Here is a 14,840-nt window from a genome sequence, read left to right as displayed (position 1 = left end):
GTGCCTGTGGTGGGATGGTGGCTCACCATTGCAAGGGGAAGATAAAGGCTTTAGATTTTAAGAAAGCTCATGGGATCTTACCTCCTCACACTAGGTCCACCCCAGACACTTTCTTTCCAGCTCCAAGGAGGCAGGGAAGGGGCAGGGAAAGAAGGCAGGAAGGAGATCACGCCAGGCACTTGGGAGCAATATTCTTCGTGTTTCCTTTTGTTGCTCTTCCCAGTCTCCTTGCTGCTAGCATGCTGAAAAGGCGTGCATCAGGGATCTAGTATGAATAGGTAAGATCCCAGGGGATTTCTTGAGATGTAGGTTTTCTCTGAAGGGGCCTACCTGCTGGGCATGGCTGGCTGGGGTGGGGCCAGGAAAAGCAAGGCCTTTAGCTTAGCAACCACATGAGCCTGCAAGTCTTCCCTCCCTCCCAGTTTCTGAGACAAAGGAGTAGAGCTGGCAGAGACACAGGCTGTTGGAAGGAGCTGGGCTTTCAGATGCCTCTCATACCTTTGCTTCCTTTTGCCTAAGAACCTCAGTTTTGATGTCCAAAGCCTCGTTAAGACTCATGAATTCATTTATGCTTTTTGCAGCACCAGCCGATACACATTTCTGGTATAACAGTGCCCTGTTTCCAAACTCTTCTAGTCATCTGTATGCATACCAGATCCCAACTCTGGGTTCCTTCCAATAAGTGTGTAAGATCCAGGTACTGTAGCTCTATAAATAAAGCTGTCAAAACATTTAGAAATGGTTTCAGAAATGTCAAACAGTGGAACACACCTAACCCTTTTGAAATCTTTAGACAGAGAGATATTGACTGTTGCTTAATAAGAAAACCTTTAGACTAGTTTGGTGTAGTTCAGTGACCATTTTTTATGTGTGCTAGTCTGAATAATTTAAGTTATAGAAAATATAAATACTGATTTTTTAAAAATAAAAAAGGTTATTCTATAAAAGACAAGGTTTGTTTGTTTGTTTGTTTTAAAAGTGACACGGTGCTGTTCAGTGGTATGTGTCAGGCATTTTATAGGACGTTACAGATGACCCCTTTGTTACTCTCCTGAACTTGATGTAGGGTAAAAATGTTTTTACAACCTGGCAGGATAGCACAGGCTTACTAAACATGCACACTGTGCTACCGCTTAGTAAATGGACACATATCCAGCTTACTGACAAATGTTTGGGGATAGGAGAGATAATATTGGAAAGCTGCTATACACATATTTAGAAGCATTTTCTTCTTCTATTACTACTTCATGTCTTCCAGGCTCAAGGCCTGCCACTGGAAACATTCAGAAACTCAGCACTGGCTATTAGGACTCTCTGTCTTCTCTGAAGATTTCTTGCCATTTCTGGCAGCTAAGAACATAAGAGATGCTCTGCTGACCCAAGGCCCGTCTTGTCCAGCATCGTATTCTCACAGTGGCCAACCAGATACCCATAGGGTGCTTGCAAGCACAGCACTTTCTTCAATTTCCCCCTGCAGCATCCTGCTTATTGTTTTGACACTGAGGTCCAGCGCAGAGGGCTTTCTGGCGGTTACCTCGCTGTGAGAGGTGAGGTTACAGGGAACTAGGAAGAGGGCCTTCTTGGTAGTGGCGCCTGCCCTGTGAAACGCCCTCCCAGCAGATGTCAAGGCAATAAACAACTATTTTGCTTTTAAAAGACAACTGAAGGCGGCCCTGTTTAGGGAAGTTTTTAATGTCTGATGCTGTATTGTTTTTAATATTTGATTGGAAGCCGCCCAGAGTGGCTGGAGAAACGGAACGGAACCTGCTGCTCCAGGACACTTGCATATTTCCCACAGGCATCTGTTTGTCCCCTGTGAAAACAGGATGCTAGACTAGATGGGTCTTTCACATTTTCTTATGTCTCAGACAAGTCACCTTGTCACATACCTGGCTCTGAGCAATGCAACAGTAAACCTGCATTGTTGTGCACTCTGCCTAAATAATAGAGAAATTGTTTGGCACTCAGGTATCACAGGGAATAGTGAATGTGAATTGGCAAAAAGTTTAATACGTGACAAAACGAACTGGTTTTGTGGAAGAGAGAGCAAAACTAGGGGTGCCATATGTCTGGGATTTCAAAGACTGAATTGACATCTGGGGAAATCGCCAAAAGGTGGTGCTTTGTCCTGGATTTTAAGCAAGTTAATTGAAAAATCACATTTTTATTTTTGTTTTTATAAAAATAAAAAACAGCACACACACAACCCTCAAACTTAGGGGTTTGTCTAAAAAAAGCTCAACTTAGGGGTCCTGGTTTTTACTTTTTGGAGTATGTCAACCCTAGCAAAACCGTTTCTGAAATAGATCCACCAAGATTCAAAACGTTCACCTAGTTCCAGAGAACCCTCCTGTGTGCATTTAAGTAGCGTTAGCTTTTAATAGCAAAAATTACAGGTAATTTTCACAGGCAGAAAGATAACTGTTTTCTATAATGGACTAGATGTTACTGATTCAGTGTCATTTATCTTTTCAGAAACTAAGCAATCAACCATTTCCCGTGAATCCATTTGTTCTGCTTCATACAGTATGTGCCTGTGATAACGCCAGCATTAATGGATCCTCTTCCTCCTCTTTTAGAGCAGATGAGAAAGTATGACCTTGTTGTTATACCAGGTGTATTTTCATCTTCTAAGGTAAAGGTAAAGGTACCCTTGCCCGTACAGGCCAGTCTTGACAGACTCTAGGGTTGTGTGCTCATCTCACTCTATAGACCGGGAGCCAGCGCTGTCCGCAGACACTTCCGGGTCACGTGGCCAGCGTGACAAGCTGCGTCTGGTGAGCCAGCGCAGCACACGGAACGCCGTTTACCTTCCAGCTGGTAAGTGGTCCCTATTTATCTACTTGCACCCGGGGGTGCTTTCGAACTGCTAGGTTGGCAGGCGCTGGGACCGAACGACGGGAGCGCACCCCGCCGCGGGGATTCGAACCGCCGACCATGCGATCGGCAAGTCCTAGGCGCTGAGGTTTTACCCACAGCGCCACCCGCGTTCATCTTCTAGGTGTTGGCTAATCCTGCTCTGAATTTTAATGGCCTTTAAAAAGGATGTGGCAATTGAATTATATGCTCTGTTTATCAAAGTACAAAGAACAAAGTAACTTGCAGGTAAGTTTGGGTGTGTTTAATTAAAATGAGAAACATTTAATGGACTTACTGAACATCTACACCAGTTAAAATGTAAGAATATGGATGTGCTGCGGATGTAGTGCTCTAATACAAAGAGGTACAATAAACCATGGGGAAGGTATGAGAAGAACCCTAGAGTCCATTTTGCTGTGATTACATAGAAACCGCTTCATTTTGGCTAAGCATTTGACAAGCAAACTTTCAACCTCCAGAACAAGCTTTGCACAGAAAATAATGCACAGATGCTCTTTTCAAGCTTGCTACATTATGGTTTTAAACCCCATGTGCCTTTGTTAATTTTCACCCTGGTTTTTATTATATTAAGAGTAAACAGTCTTTTTCGTTGATTCTGTTAGCCTACAAAGAACTGTAAGGTTATCGGAACAAAAGAAAATCTTCAAGTCGTTCAGGTAAGTGTAGTTTGTGGACTAAATAAAGGCATGATCGGCCCAAGCATTTTCGGATACACAATCGGCACAGTTGGGCCAGCCTAGGAGGGCCTGGTGGAAGAGAGAAAAAAGAACAGTAGTATTAACTCAATAATGTCAACTCAGAGATAAGTACAGCATATATCAGTGGGCAGAAATCTAGTCTATAAGGAGACTGTGAATCAAGAGTAGGCAAATCCAGGTAAAAAGCTAGATAGAAAAAGCATCATCAATTCAAATTTAGATTTTAGTTTCCATGGGAATAATTGGGAACCTAGATTACACTATATTTAGCTCACTAAATAATTTTTGAAGCACAATGATACAGAACCTGGGCTTTAGTTAAACCAAAGTAATTTAATAAAATTTTCACTATTCTGTAAAAAGGTAAAGGTAAAGGTACCCCTGCCCGCACGGACCAGTCTTGACAGACTCTAGGGTTGTGCGCCCATCTCACTTAAGAGGCTGGGGGCCAGCGCTGTCCGCAGACACTTCCGGGTCACGTGGCCAGCGTGACAAAGCTGCATCTGGCGAGCCAGCGCAGCACACGGAAACGCCGTTTACCTTCCCGCCAATAAGCGGTCCCTATTTATCTACTTGCACTTTAGGGGTGCTTTCGAACTGCTAGGTTGGCAGGCGCTGGGACCAAAAGACGGGAGTGCACCCCGCCGCGGGGATTCGAACCGCCGACCTTTTGATCGGCAAGCCCTAGGCGCTGAGGCTTTTACCCACAGCGCCACCCGCGTCTTCACTATTCTGTATATAGAGATAAATGCTACACTCTTGTCTGGTGGCTTCCCATTTCCATTTTTGCTTTACAATTTAATGAAAGCCCCCAAAATTCTGAAATATTACAGGCATAGGAATTCCCAGATTTTTATGCACAGGCAAAGCAGATCACTTCCTTTCCCCATCTCCATATATCTCATTTGTATAGCCATGATCTAATTGGCTCAAATTCTCTTAAAGTCATTCAAGGACATCCCTGTAACCAGTTAATCCCTAAGAACCTCTGTGGACAACAATAAGACCTGACAATTTGCAAGAAGCATGACAGTGACAAATGTCTAGGCCATTACCTTCCCGAAGCAACAGCACCCGTTCAACAGAGCTATTAGGTGCAGCAAGATCAAGGGCACATTTTAATTCAGAATTTCTACATTTCAAGCTGGCCCCGTAGTCTGTTAACAAGTTGACAATTTCTGCACTGGATTTTCTAGCGGCTGCATGAAGTGGTGTGTCCAGTCCCTTACCCAGGTTGACACTAGCTCCTTGGAGAGAATGTATGGAAAGGAAAACAAACCAGTTAGCATTACATGGAAAGAAGACAAGAAGACAGCAATGTGAATTTTTATTTCCTCCTTTAATACTTTTTCTTAAAGCTGGAATAAATTACTTCTCTAAAAACTATTTCTATGTCAGCAGCTAGGTTTGTTCCCCACCCCACCTCCCAGGGAACTGAGGAACAGATAAGAGAAGTAGGGATGGAGTCTGCATTCCAAGGCAAACTTACTTAACTCACTTTCTGAAACAATATGTGAACTGAAACGCAACTATCCTTTGAAATTCAGACTTCTTGGAATTTTGCTGTGCAGTTCTCCAGACAAGTAATGTGCACAAAATGCATTTACTAGGGTAAAATGTGCATAGAAATGCATTTATTAATGGAAATAACATACCAAAATGCATTTATTAACGGAAATAACATACCAAAATGCATTACATTAAGGAAAATTACTTGCAAAATGACTTTAATAATAATAATCATAAAAATCTTAGCCCTTGGAACCAATACTAGCTCCAGACTCCAAAAGTGGGGTATGCTGACACCAGTCCTCCTTTTCCTTCAGGCAAGGACAATTCTCAAGGCTTGGAGTATAAATATTATTTAGGGAGATGAGGGAGCATCCCAGTGATGCCTGTCCCTCCCAGGCACCAGGGCTGTTGATTTCTTGCAGTCTCCCTAGGCTCGGAGATATAGCACAACAACAAACTTCCCTCAGGATCTGTATTAGAGACTTGGCTGGGCTACATGTTCTGCTTGCTTCTAGGAAATGGAAGCTTAGGAACTAGCCAAGGTCCGCACAGAATGTTCCAGACTTGCATTTATATCTCCCTGTCAGCCATTAGAAGAAGAAGAAGAAGAAGAAGAAGAAGAAGAAGAAGAAGAAGAAGAAGAAGAGGAGGAGTTTGGATTTGATATCCCGCCTTTCACTCCTCTTCAGGAGTCTCAAAGCGGCTAACAATCTCCTTTCCCTTCCTCCCCCACAACAAACACTCTGTGAGGTGAGTGGGGCTGAGAGACTTCAAAGAAGTGTGACTGGCCCAAGGTCACCCAGCAGCTGCATGTGGAGGAGCGGAGACGCAAACCCGGTTACCCAGATTACGTGACTACCGCTCTTAACCACTACACCACACTGGCTCTCAATTTGGAGTATTTATTTTTATTTTTTGAGTTTCAACACTATTTACAAAGATACAGTAAAAACAACTAAAACAGTTTGTTTTAATAGAAAAAACAAAACAAAATAAGATGGACTTAAAAACAATACAAAATAAACACCTTTACACCCAGCTGGAAAAGCTTGTTGAAACAAAAATGTCTTCAATGGTTTCTGGAAATTACAAATAGTGGACAGCTGCCGTATCTCAACAGAGGTGCTGTTCCACAGAACAGGGACAGCTGCTCTGAAAGCCTTGCTCCATCTTACGATAGAGTGTGTTCCTGAAATAGTGTTGGCATGTTGAGGAATGCAGCAGCCCCCCCAATCCCATCCAAGAAAACCCAACACACGCCAGAGTACCTAGTTCTAAAAGTTTCTTGACACAGTCTGTCCTTTGATTCACGCAGGCCACATACAGTACTGTTCCATGCTGTGGGTTTTCTTGGTCCACATCAACACCATTGGCTAAAAGAATTTCCATACATTCCCTGTGGCCTATGTAAACACAGAGGAGAAAACCTTGTTGAACTATAGAGCAGCAAGTGGCCTAAAGGTAAAGGGACCCCTGGCCATTAGGTCCAGTTGTGGCCGACTCTGGGGTTGCAGCGCTCATCTCGCTTTATTGGCCGAGGGAGCCGGCGTACAGCTTCCTTGTCATGTGGCCAGCATGACTAAGCAGCTTCTGGCGAACCAGCGCAGCGCACGGAAACGCCATTTACCTTCCCACTGGAGCAGTAACTATTTATCTACTTGCACTTTGGTGTGCTTTCAAACTGCTAGGTTGGCAGGAGCAGGGACCGAGCAATGGGAGCTCACCCCGTCGCAGGGATTCGAACCGCCAACCTTCTGATTGGCAAGTCCTAGGCTCTGTGGTTTAACTCACAGCGCCACCCACGTCCCTAGAAACCCTCTAAATGCTCTCTAACTAGACACTCCTAAACCCCATTGACCTGAATCCTGCCTCTGAAGACTGATGTGGGATGGACTGCTTAACCCTTCCCCCACAGCCATTTTGCTACTCAAAATCTCCTCCAGCTGCTTCCCTTCCCTTTGTTTATGTATTGTATTTCTTTGTCACACAATCACTGTTTGCCCACCAATTTCCTGCCCAAATTCCACACACACACACACACCTTGTTTCTATTTACTTATTTAGAAAGGTTTTGTTCCCATCCTCTTCCTTGCTGAGTTCTACAATGGTTAACACTGTGACTTAGGTGGAAGATGAGGAAGCTGACAGGCAGGATCCACTCCTGGGCTGGTTGAAGACTGAGGTTGGTGAGGCAGCCTCTAGTGACCCTGAGTCTCCCTGCATCACCAATGAAGCTTAATGCCTCTGATAACTGTTTATGGCTTTCTACCTGCTCTGCTCATCAACTGTGGCCCAGAATTGGGAGGGCAGGGGGAATGGGCTGGACCCACCTTGTTAGGCAGTCAATTGGAATCTCACTTGGGACCGACAAGTTCTGCAGAGCACCTGACATTCTTGTATCTAGTTAAAATTGTCCAAAACCACTACTGTTACCTCTCTTGACAGCTTCATGAATTGGGGAAGCAAAATGATTCTCCAGTTGCGGCCGGGCACCAAATTCAAGCAGCATATCGACGGTAGGGGCACTGCCACAACGGCAAGCATTAAACAGAGGTGTGATCCCATCTAAAGTGACTGCATTCACCTGCAACACAGAACAAAGACAAGACTGAGGGTGTGGGTGGATGCAGTTGGAGAGTCAAGCACTTCCTGTTAGTGATTTCTTTTTATGGTATTTGTGCCTACTTTTAACTCTTCCATTTTGATTATCTTCTTGGACATTCCCAATGATACAAAATGCACACAGTTCCCCTGTTAGCTCCCATTTTGAAGCAGCATCTCTCATACAGTGGTACCTCAGGTTAAGAACTTAATTCGTTCTGGAGGTCCGTTCTTAACCTTAGTTACAGATAGGTAGCCGTGTTGGTCTGCATAGTCAAAACAAAAAAAATTCCTTCCAGTAGCACCTTAAAGACCAACTAAGTTAGTTCTTGGTATGAGCTTTCGTTCTTAACCTGAAACTGTTCTTAACCTGAGGTACCACTTTAGCTAATGGAGCCTCCCGCTGCCACCACGCCGCTGCTGCACGATTTCTGTTCTCATCCTAAAGCAAAGTTCTTAACCCGAGGTACTATTTCTGGGTTAGCGGAGTCTGCAACCTGAAGCATCTGTAACCCGAGGTACCACTGTACAGGAAAGCAGAGGCATAGCTACGGGGGACTAGCAAGGTTTTTTGCCCTGGGTGGATCCTCCAGAGGGGCAACCATTGAAGCTCCCAGCCTGTGTGTGCATCCACAAATGCGCGTGGAGGGTGTGCCAAACTGGGGCTTTGACCCTGTTGAAATAAAGCCTAGTTTAACCAGGAAGTCATGGTAGTACTCACCCGAGCACCATGTTCCAGTAACACTTTTGCACAAGCAACGTGGCCACCCAAGCAAGCCTCGTGAAGAGCAGTAACATGGTCTATTGTAACAATGTTCACGTTGAACCCCTACAGTTGAGAACAAAAGGTATGGATAATAAGCACTTGCAAAAAAAAAAAATAATGTATAGCTACAAAGATTTAATATTGGCTTGAATTAAAGCACCCTTTTCCAGTGGTTAGATTTGTGGTTCGGCAAAATGAAATCTGCAAGAGTTCTCCCTGAACAAGCATAGTTTAAGCAATCCAGTTTCTCTAACTGAAGAGAGATTGGATGCAAGAGGTATAAAATATCGGCCTGCTACTTACCTACTTCATGGGGCTCTTGTGAGAATAAAATAGAGGGAACAGGTATACCACTCTGCATTACTTCAAGGAAAGGTGAAATAAAAATGCAATTTTAAAAATATTTTTTTAAAACTCTTAATACAGCAACATTACTCAGCAATAGAGCCTTCTCCACAATATGAACTAATTAATGTGCTCAGTTCCCCTGGAAACAGAATTTTGTGGGGAATCAGTGTGAAGACTGGTAAGTAGAGAATCTGGTAAGAAATAGATTAATAAATAATAAGAATAATAACAACAACAACAACAACAACAACAACTCTGGGTGGCTCCCAATCAGTGTTAAAAACAGTACAGCGTTACATAATCACCCATTGTCTCCTTATGGATGCTGAACTGGTGTGAGCATGAGCAAAGTTTGTGAAGAAAAACTGCATTGGGAGAAAAAGAACTATGAACGCGGCCAGTGGCCTAGCGTGGGGGGTGCAGGGGGGGGCGGCCGCACCGGGCGCAACATCTGAGGGTTAGGGGGCACAAATCCACAGGTTAGGGGGCGCAAATTACTTGCCTTGCCCTGGGTGCTGACAACCCACGCTACGCCACTGAACGCGGCTGCTTCTAAAGAATTCATGGTTTTGGACTTCTGCTACGTCAACACTTCAAGCTGCAGTCTAGAACTTATCCTTCTCTTGTGTCGTTCCAGAAACTTGACACTTTCACCACTACAATAAACAGATCTGGAAAAGGAGGGGGATTTTTGTTTCTAAATCTTGGTGAAAACACCCTGGGCAACCTGCAGTCATTGTGTGAATTGGCCCTAAGTTTATTCCCTTTCATGCAATCTTTGCAAGCTCTGCTCAGTTCAGTTTTGAATTTGCAAAATCAACACTGAATTTATTTGTGTAGTCTGTATGCATTGTTGTGAATTGAATGTTTGGGGTGCAATCCTATACACATTTAACCTGAGGGCAAGTCTCATTGCTGCTCAGTAGACATGTAGGATTTCATTGTAAAATCAGGGAAGTACGGTATATTAGGGTTTCTTACCTGTGCTATCAAGGTTTTCAATGAGAGGAGGCGCCCTTGAAAGGCGGCTTCGTGAAGGGGAGATCTGTCTGCCCATGAGCCTAAAATAAGATCACTGAAAGATAAGTCTATAGAACAGAGATCCCTGCTCCTGCCAACCTAGCAGTTTGAAAGCACATCAAAGTGCAAATAGATAAATAGGTACGGCTCTGGCAGGAAGGTAAACAGCGTTTCCATGCGCTGCTCCCTCGGCCAATAAAGCAAGATGAGCACCGCAACCCCAGAGTCAGTCACGACTGGACCTAATAGTCAGGGGTCCCTTTACCTTTAAATACAATTATGCCCCTTTTTATAGAGGAATGTTATTTGGGCATTTCTTGAGGGAAAATGGCATCCTCAAGTTCTCTCCTTTGCTACAACATGCAGGATCACTTTCTGCCCAGAAACCTTGGATAGGTAGTATATAGATGATGAAGATGATGGTGATGACCATGCTCTGATATCATCATATATGTGTTCCTCCACTCACCATCATCAGTGGCCCAATGCAAATTATTTTGCTTTAACATGGAGCAGAGAACAGTGTCTGAACCGAGCATTAGGTCGTTATCTCCCGCAGGCCAAATTTAACAAGTAGGCGGGGCCACCCGCCTGTCGATTGCCTGACAACATAATGAAATCAAGCCACGTGGGCTGCACAAAAAGCACTTTTCAAAGCACTCTGCACAACCTGACCATCAGCCAATTGTCATGTCTCGCAAAACCTATTGCAAGACCCCAGTAGAGAGCCATTTGAAACCCTTTGCAAGACTCATCAATCAGAAACTGGTGACCAGACTTCTGTTCCTTCACGGCCCACTTGGAGTCAATAAGAAAGGAGAGAGAGATAGAGAACAACCACACTTCTGTTGTGATCTCGTGCATACATACAGGGCTGTCTTTACCCGGGGGTGCAAGGGGCGCCAAATGTTTACCTCTCTATCGGTGGCAGTGAAAAGCAATGGAGCGTAAGTCCCCACCCCTCCTCCATTGCTCTGTTACTCCATAGCATCAAACAAAAGCAGTTTTTTTCTGCTGCACCGTTGTTACAGGTGAGCAACCCCCCCAAAAGTCAACAACTTTGAGTTCACCCCCCTAAAAAAGGGGGCTCTGGGCGGATCTTTGCACCCCGGCGACGCATATGCTAAAGATGGCCCTATATGCACATCTAGCAGTCAAATCCCACTGAGCACAGTGTGACTTACTTCTGAATAAATAGGTGCACTCAGTAAATCCATGTAATTCTTATTGTGATATATAGCAGTTGGAGCAGGGGCTCCAGTTACATTAAGCAGAACCGGGCCAGTTCTGTGATTAATTGATATCACCTTCCATTTTCCGTAACTGGGGTTTGGCTCTCTTTATACTCTTAAGCCATGAAGCTCAAAGGAGCAAATATTGCCTTACCTGTGATGCTGCAAACGAGAGATGCATTAACGTACAAAATAGCGCAAAATGTGAGGCTTAAATATAACCATGAAAACAAGAACAGGCCCAGGCTATAAATATCTGTACGTGTCCGTCTTTTAAGTACAAGATTTCTACATGCAGCTGCCTAATGTATTTGCACAAAGAGAGCTGTAGTTTTCTAAGCAATCTAGAACGTACCTCCTTGAAACATATGACAAATGTAATTCCCATAAGGTACACCTCTTAAGGCTCCAGGTACTGAAGGCATCCCGGAAACAGTATTTTTCATGAAGCTCTGAGAGTAAATGCAGCAGCACTGGACAGCATTACTTTAAAGCTTAGCGGTAACGGTGTGTAAGTAATCTAATCGAGGTCAGAGCTGGTGGTCAGGTGGTGTTTTGAAAAACGATACTCAGTTTGACAGACTGGCAAAAGGCAACGTGGCAGAGAAAAAGAGCGTAGATAACCAATACCTTTTCGTCTGAATTGTTTTTATTTTATTTTTTTAAGCCTTCAGTGAGGGAAACTGATGTGTTTGAAAATAAACATATGCTACCTTATAGAATTACAGAGATAAGTGGGAACTGCAGGCCATAAAGTGTAGAGAGATTAATAATATCATTCATAACCATTACTGCTTCTGACAGATTTACTGACTCCGACGGGACAGCTCATTGATACTTATGTAGCCTAGACACAGATAAATTATACCTAATAAATAATTGCATCATTTACAGATCATTTTGTCTCCATGACTGATGTTTGAAAAACCACATTGTTGCAATTGTGTATTTAAAAGCAGTTTTTCTCCCCTGTTCATGTTTGACATTGCAGATTAAAATTTGTAGCGTGCACAACTTTGTATTTGCAAGGCTATGAGAATGCCTGGGAAATAAGCCGGCGATAATGGAAGATTTTTGCTAATGTCAGTTTAAATGATGTTAAAAACCCTGCATTCTCCATCGTTTTACTGCCATAAGTAGCCAGGACTGGGATGAACCCAGAAGGACATAAAGTCAACACATCTGGCCAAAGACCCAAGCTTAACATTTTGTGATTCATTCACATATAGTAAAGTTGTAAACTTGCTGCCCTGCTTGGCAGAGAATGCAGGAACAATCCAGTTTCATCCCTCCAATAAAAGCGAGCCAAGCCACGTGCAACTGCTGTTCAAGCAGACATTTTACTCTCCCAGCAAGTGTCTTCTTTCAGAAAAGGCATATTCTAAATCTTTCACATTTTTGTACGCATAATGATGCAACAGACCCACAATAAGACTGTGTTAAATAAATACCGAAATAGTTTAAACAGCAGCATTGTAGAATTCTGGCTTTTAAAATAATAATAACAATAAAAAGAAAACCTTATTTCCTATAACAAAAATAAATATTACCTTATATTGAAGCACATTGGTTTTCCCTGCTAATCTTTAATTCTTCATCTTAGACATATTCATTCTAGCTTATGCTTGTATTAACAAAATCATCCACATATTTATATTTCCAACTGGCTTGATTACAATGCAGTCATGAGTATCAATTTTTGACAATTTCAGTGATTTTTTTATTTTTTAGATCAGTTAGTTTTTTAAATATTTATCTCTACAATTTTACCTGGGGCTATTCCATATATCTCTTCTGCTATCCTTGCAGCCTCTTTCCTGTTCCCTTTCACAATATAGAAATGGGTCAGTAAAGCCAAAGAGATTTTGATTAAGAGCTTGAAACAAAACAAAGCAAAGATTGCAAAATAAATGTTATTGAAAGCATAGAGTATCGTACTGCCTTCCATTTTGTTTTGCCCTTTGTATAACTTCACAAGTCTCCTAAGTTACATTCACTATTATTGGTATCATATGACATCTATTTTAAACTCTCCGGCCGCTAATGTTCCTCTGTTACCAAAAATACACCCTGTTTTTGTCCCAAGCAAGCTATTGATATTAAATAACAATGCTTAGGATTAAAAAAAGCTTAATGCTTTTATCTTCCTGTTCAGATTTGTGCAAATTCATGTTTATTTCATCCATGTTTATTTCATCCCACTGTATTCTATTTGTATATTCCATTTTAATATTTGTTAAAAGAGGAACAATCTGCCCTGTGATCTCACAAGGAAACACTGCATTCAGCATTCCTAAATTTATATAGTAGTTTATTTAGGTTTGAGCTAATTTTTATGGACGTTTGCATAGAACATTTTCTTTTAATTCGTATGTTTCGAAGTTGCAGAGTTTTAGGAACCTGTTAATAATGTCCGGACAACACTAGGTGGAGCTATTGGAATACAACATTTTCCTGTGTAATCTGTCACAGTGTGGCAGGCCAAAAGAAAGGTTTATGCCTACTTACCCGTAGTCTAGATCAATTTACATCCACAAGACATTAATGAAAGTGGTCAGTTAATTGCCCTTAACACTAAAAGGAGATTAGGCCATATATGATAATTTGCTGCAAGCTACTGCAAAAAAATTGCAAGCCATTATCATTGCATGAATTTCTGGCCCCCAAAATTGCCATTCTGCGAAAGCCATTTTCCAAATTGGATTTAACTCCCCCATCTACCTCATCACAAGTGAGTCTTATGGAGAAAGAGAACCATTTGGACAAATGTCAAACCACTTTGTGAGGGGAAAAAGCTAAGTGCTTGTTTTTTCCACAGCCTTCTTTAGTGATGCCAGAATTGAACCTGGTACATTTTATTCTTTATTTATTGAATTTATATATCGCCCTATACCTAGGGGTCTTACTACTGTGCCTTACTACTAAGATACAGTCCTTTCCCTTAAAGAAGCTAGTATTTGAAAAACACAGTACTGGCTTTCTCAGCCGCCAAACCTTTAAACCAGAGGCAAGGAACCTGTGCCCATTCATGCTGGGCTTCAGCTCCCAGCAGACCCAGCCAGCAGAGCCAAAGGGAGATTTCAGTCCAACTGCAAATAGCAGACTTGGGGTTGGGAGTGAGATGCAATTCCGATCATGGCTGGGGTGGAGGCAAAAGGTTCAAGCTCCCATCCCCACATGGCATAGTCCTGATCTAGTGCATTATTCTCCTTATGGCCTCGGCCCGTATATATCCAGTTGATCACTCACACAGGTGAGGGAGGGTCTCCTGTAAATACCACTGTTATCAGCAAGTCCCTTCCACACAATGGAAGAATCAAGCCTTTCGTGCTGTGGCGCCTTCCCTTTGGAATTCCCTCCCCTTGAATATTAGGAAGGTGCCATTTTTGACGCCTTCTCAGCCCCTGCTTAAGACCTTCCCTCCTGTTAAGTTGAGATCTTTCCTCATCTGCATCTGTACTGGAATTGTTTTTAAGGTAATTTTATTGTTGCATCTCTTAGAAGCCATCCTAGGCTCCTTTGGGAGCAGGGTGTAAAGTAATAAGAAGGCTAATTGCAATGCAGATGAGTGATTTTGGAGAGGATTACATCTGGAGGGAAGGGTGAAACCTCCCCTCCTTCTCCCTAGCATCAAATAAAAAAATCCCCTGCCGCAGGGTTAGCATTTAGCTTCACCCCAAGTCTTACCACATGAGTGGTAGAACAGAATTCTTTAAAAAGGAGGAGTGTGGGGAGACTTTTATTCCATGTGTATGGAATGAAAGGATGCACATGAAAACCTCT

At 42.8% G+C, this 14,840-nt stretch overlaps 1 protein-coding gene across 3 annotated transcripts; it reads right to left on the bottom strand.

Moving 5' to 3' along the window:
* Window positions 1-498: 498 nt before the first annotated feature.
* On the bottom strand, window positions 499-14,811 carry ASB11 (ankyrin repeat and SOCS box containing 11). 3 transcript variants are annotated; one of them, XM_028727634.2, is made up of 7 exons: window positions 12,828-14,811; window positions 9,787-9,866; window positions 8,413-8,520; window positions 7,524-7,674; window positions 6,359-6,493; window positions 4,634-4,825; window positions 499-3,626 (listed from the first exon to the last, which is right to left on the bottom strand). In XM_028727634.2, the coding sequence occupies exons 1-7, from the start codon at window positions 13,003-13,005 to the stop codon at window positions 3,502-3,504; spliced, it is 969 nt and encodes a 322-aa protein (XP_028583467.2). In that variant the 5' UTR covers window positions 13,006-14,811; the 3' UTR covers window positions 499-3,501. The 3 variants fall into 3 exon arrangements, with proteins under 3 accessions (XP_028583467.2, XP_028583468.2, XP_077783619.1); XM_028727635.2 differs by lacking the exon at window positions 12,828-14,811 and adding an exon at window positions 11,413-12,816; XM_077927493.1 differs by lacking the exon at window positions 6,359-6,493.
* Between the last annotated feature and the right edge of the window lie 29 nt (window positions 14,812-14,840).

Source organism: Podarcis muralis, chromosome 4 (assembly GCF_964188315.1).
Source record: "Podarcis muralis chromosome 4, rPodMur119.hap1.1, whole genome shotgun sequence".
In the NCBI taxonomy this organism is placed as follows: domain Eukaryota; kingdom Metazoa; phylum Chordata; class Lepidosauria; order Squamata; family Lacertidae; genus Podarcis; species Podarcis muralis.
Note: the sequence above shows the minus strand (reverse complement) of the source record. Positions and strands in the feature narration are given on the sequence as shown.

What these genes read in the sequence shown, in the direction of transcription:
- ASB11 (XM_028727634.2), bottom strand. Translation starts at nt 13,005, where the DNA reads ATGGAAGGCAGTACGATACTCTATGCTTTCAATAACATTTATTTTGCA. An exon ending in CAAGAAACTTTTAGAACTAG is followed by an intron (nt 4,826 to 6,358) that starts GTACTCTGGCGT and finishes ATTCTCTCCAAG; the next exon opens with GAGCTAGTGTCAACCTGGGT. An exon ending in GGTGCTGTTGCTTCGGGAAG is followed by an intron (nt 3,627 to 4,633) that starts GTAATGGCCTAG and finishes CTCTTCCACCAG; the next exon opens with GCCCTCCTAGGCTGGCCCAA.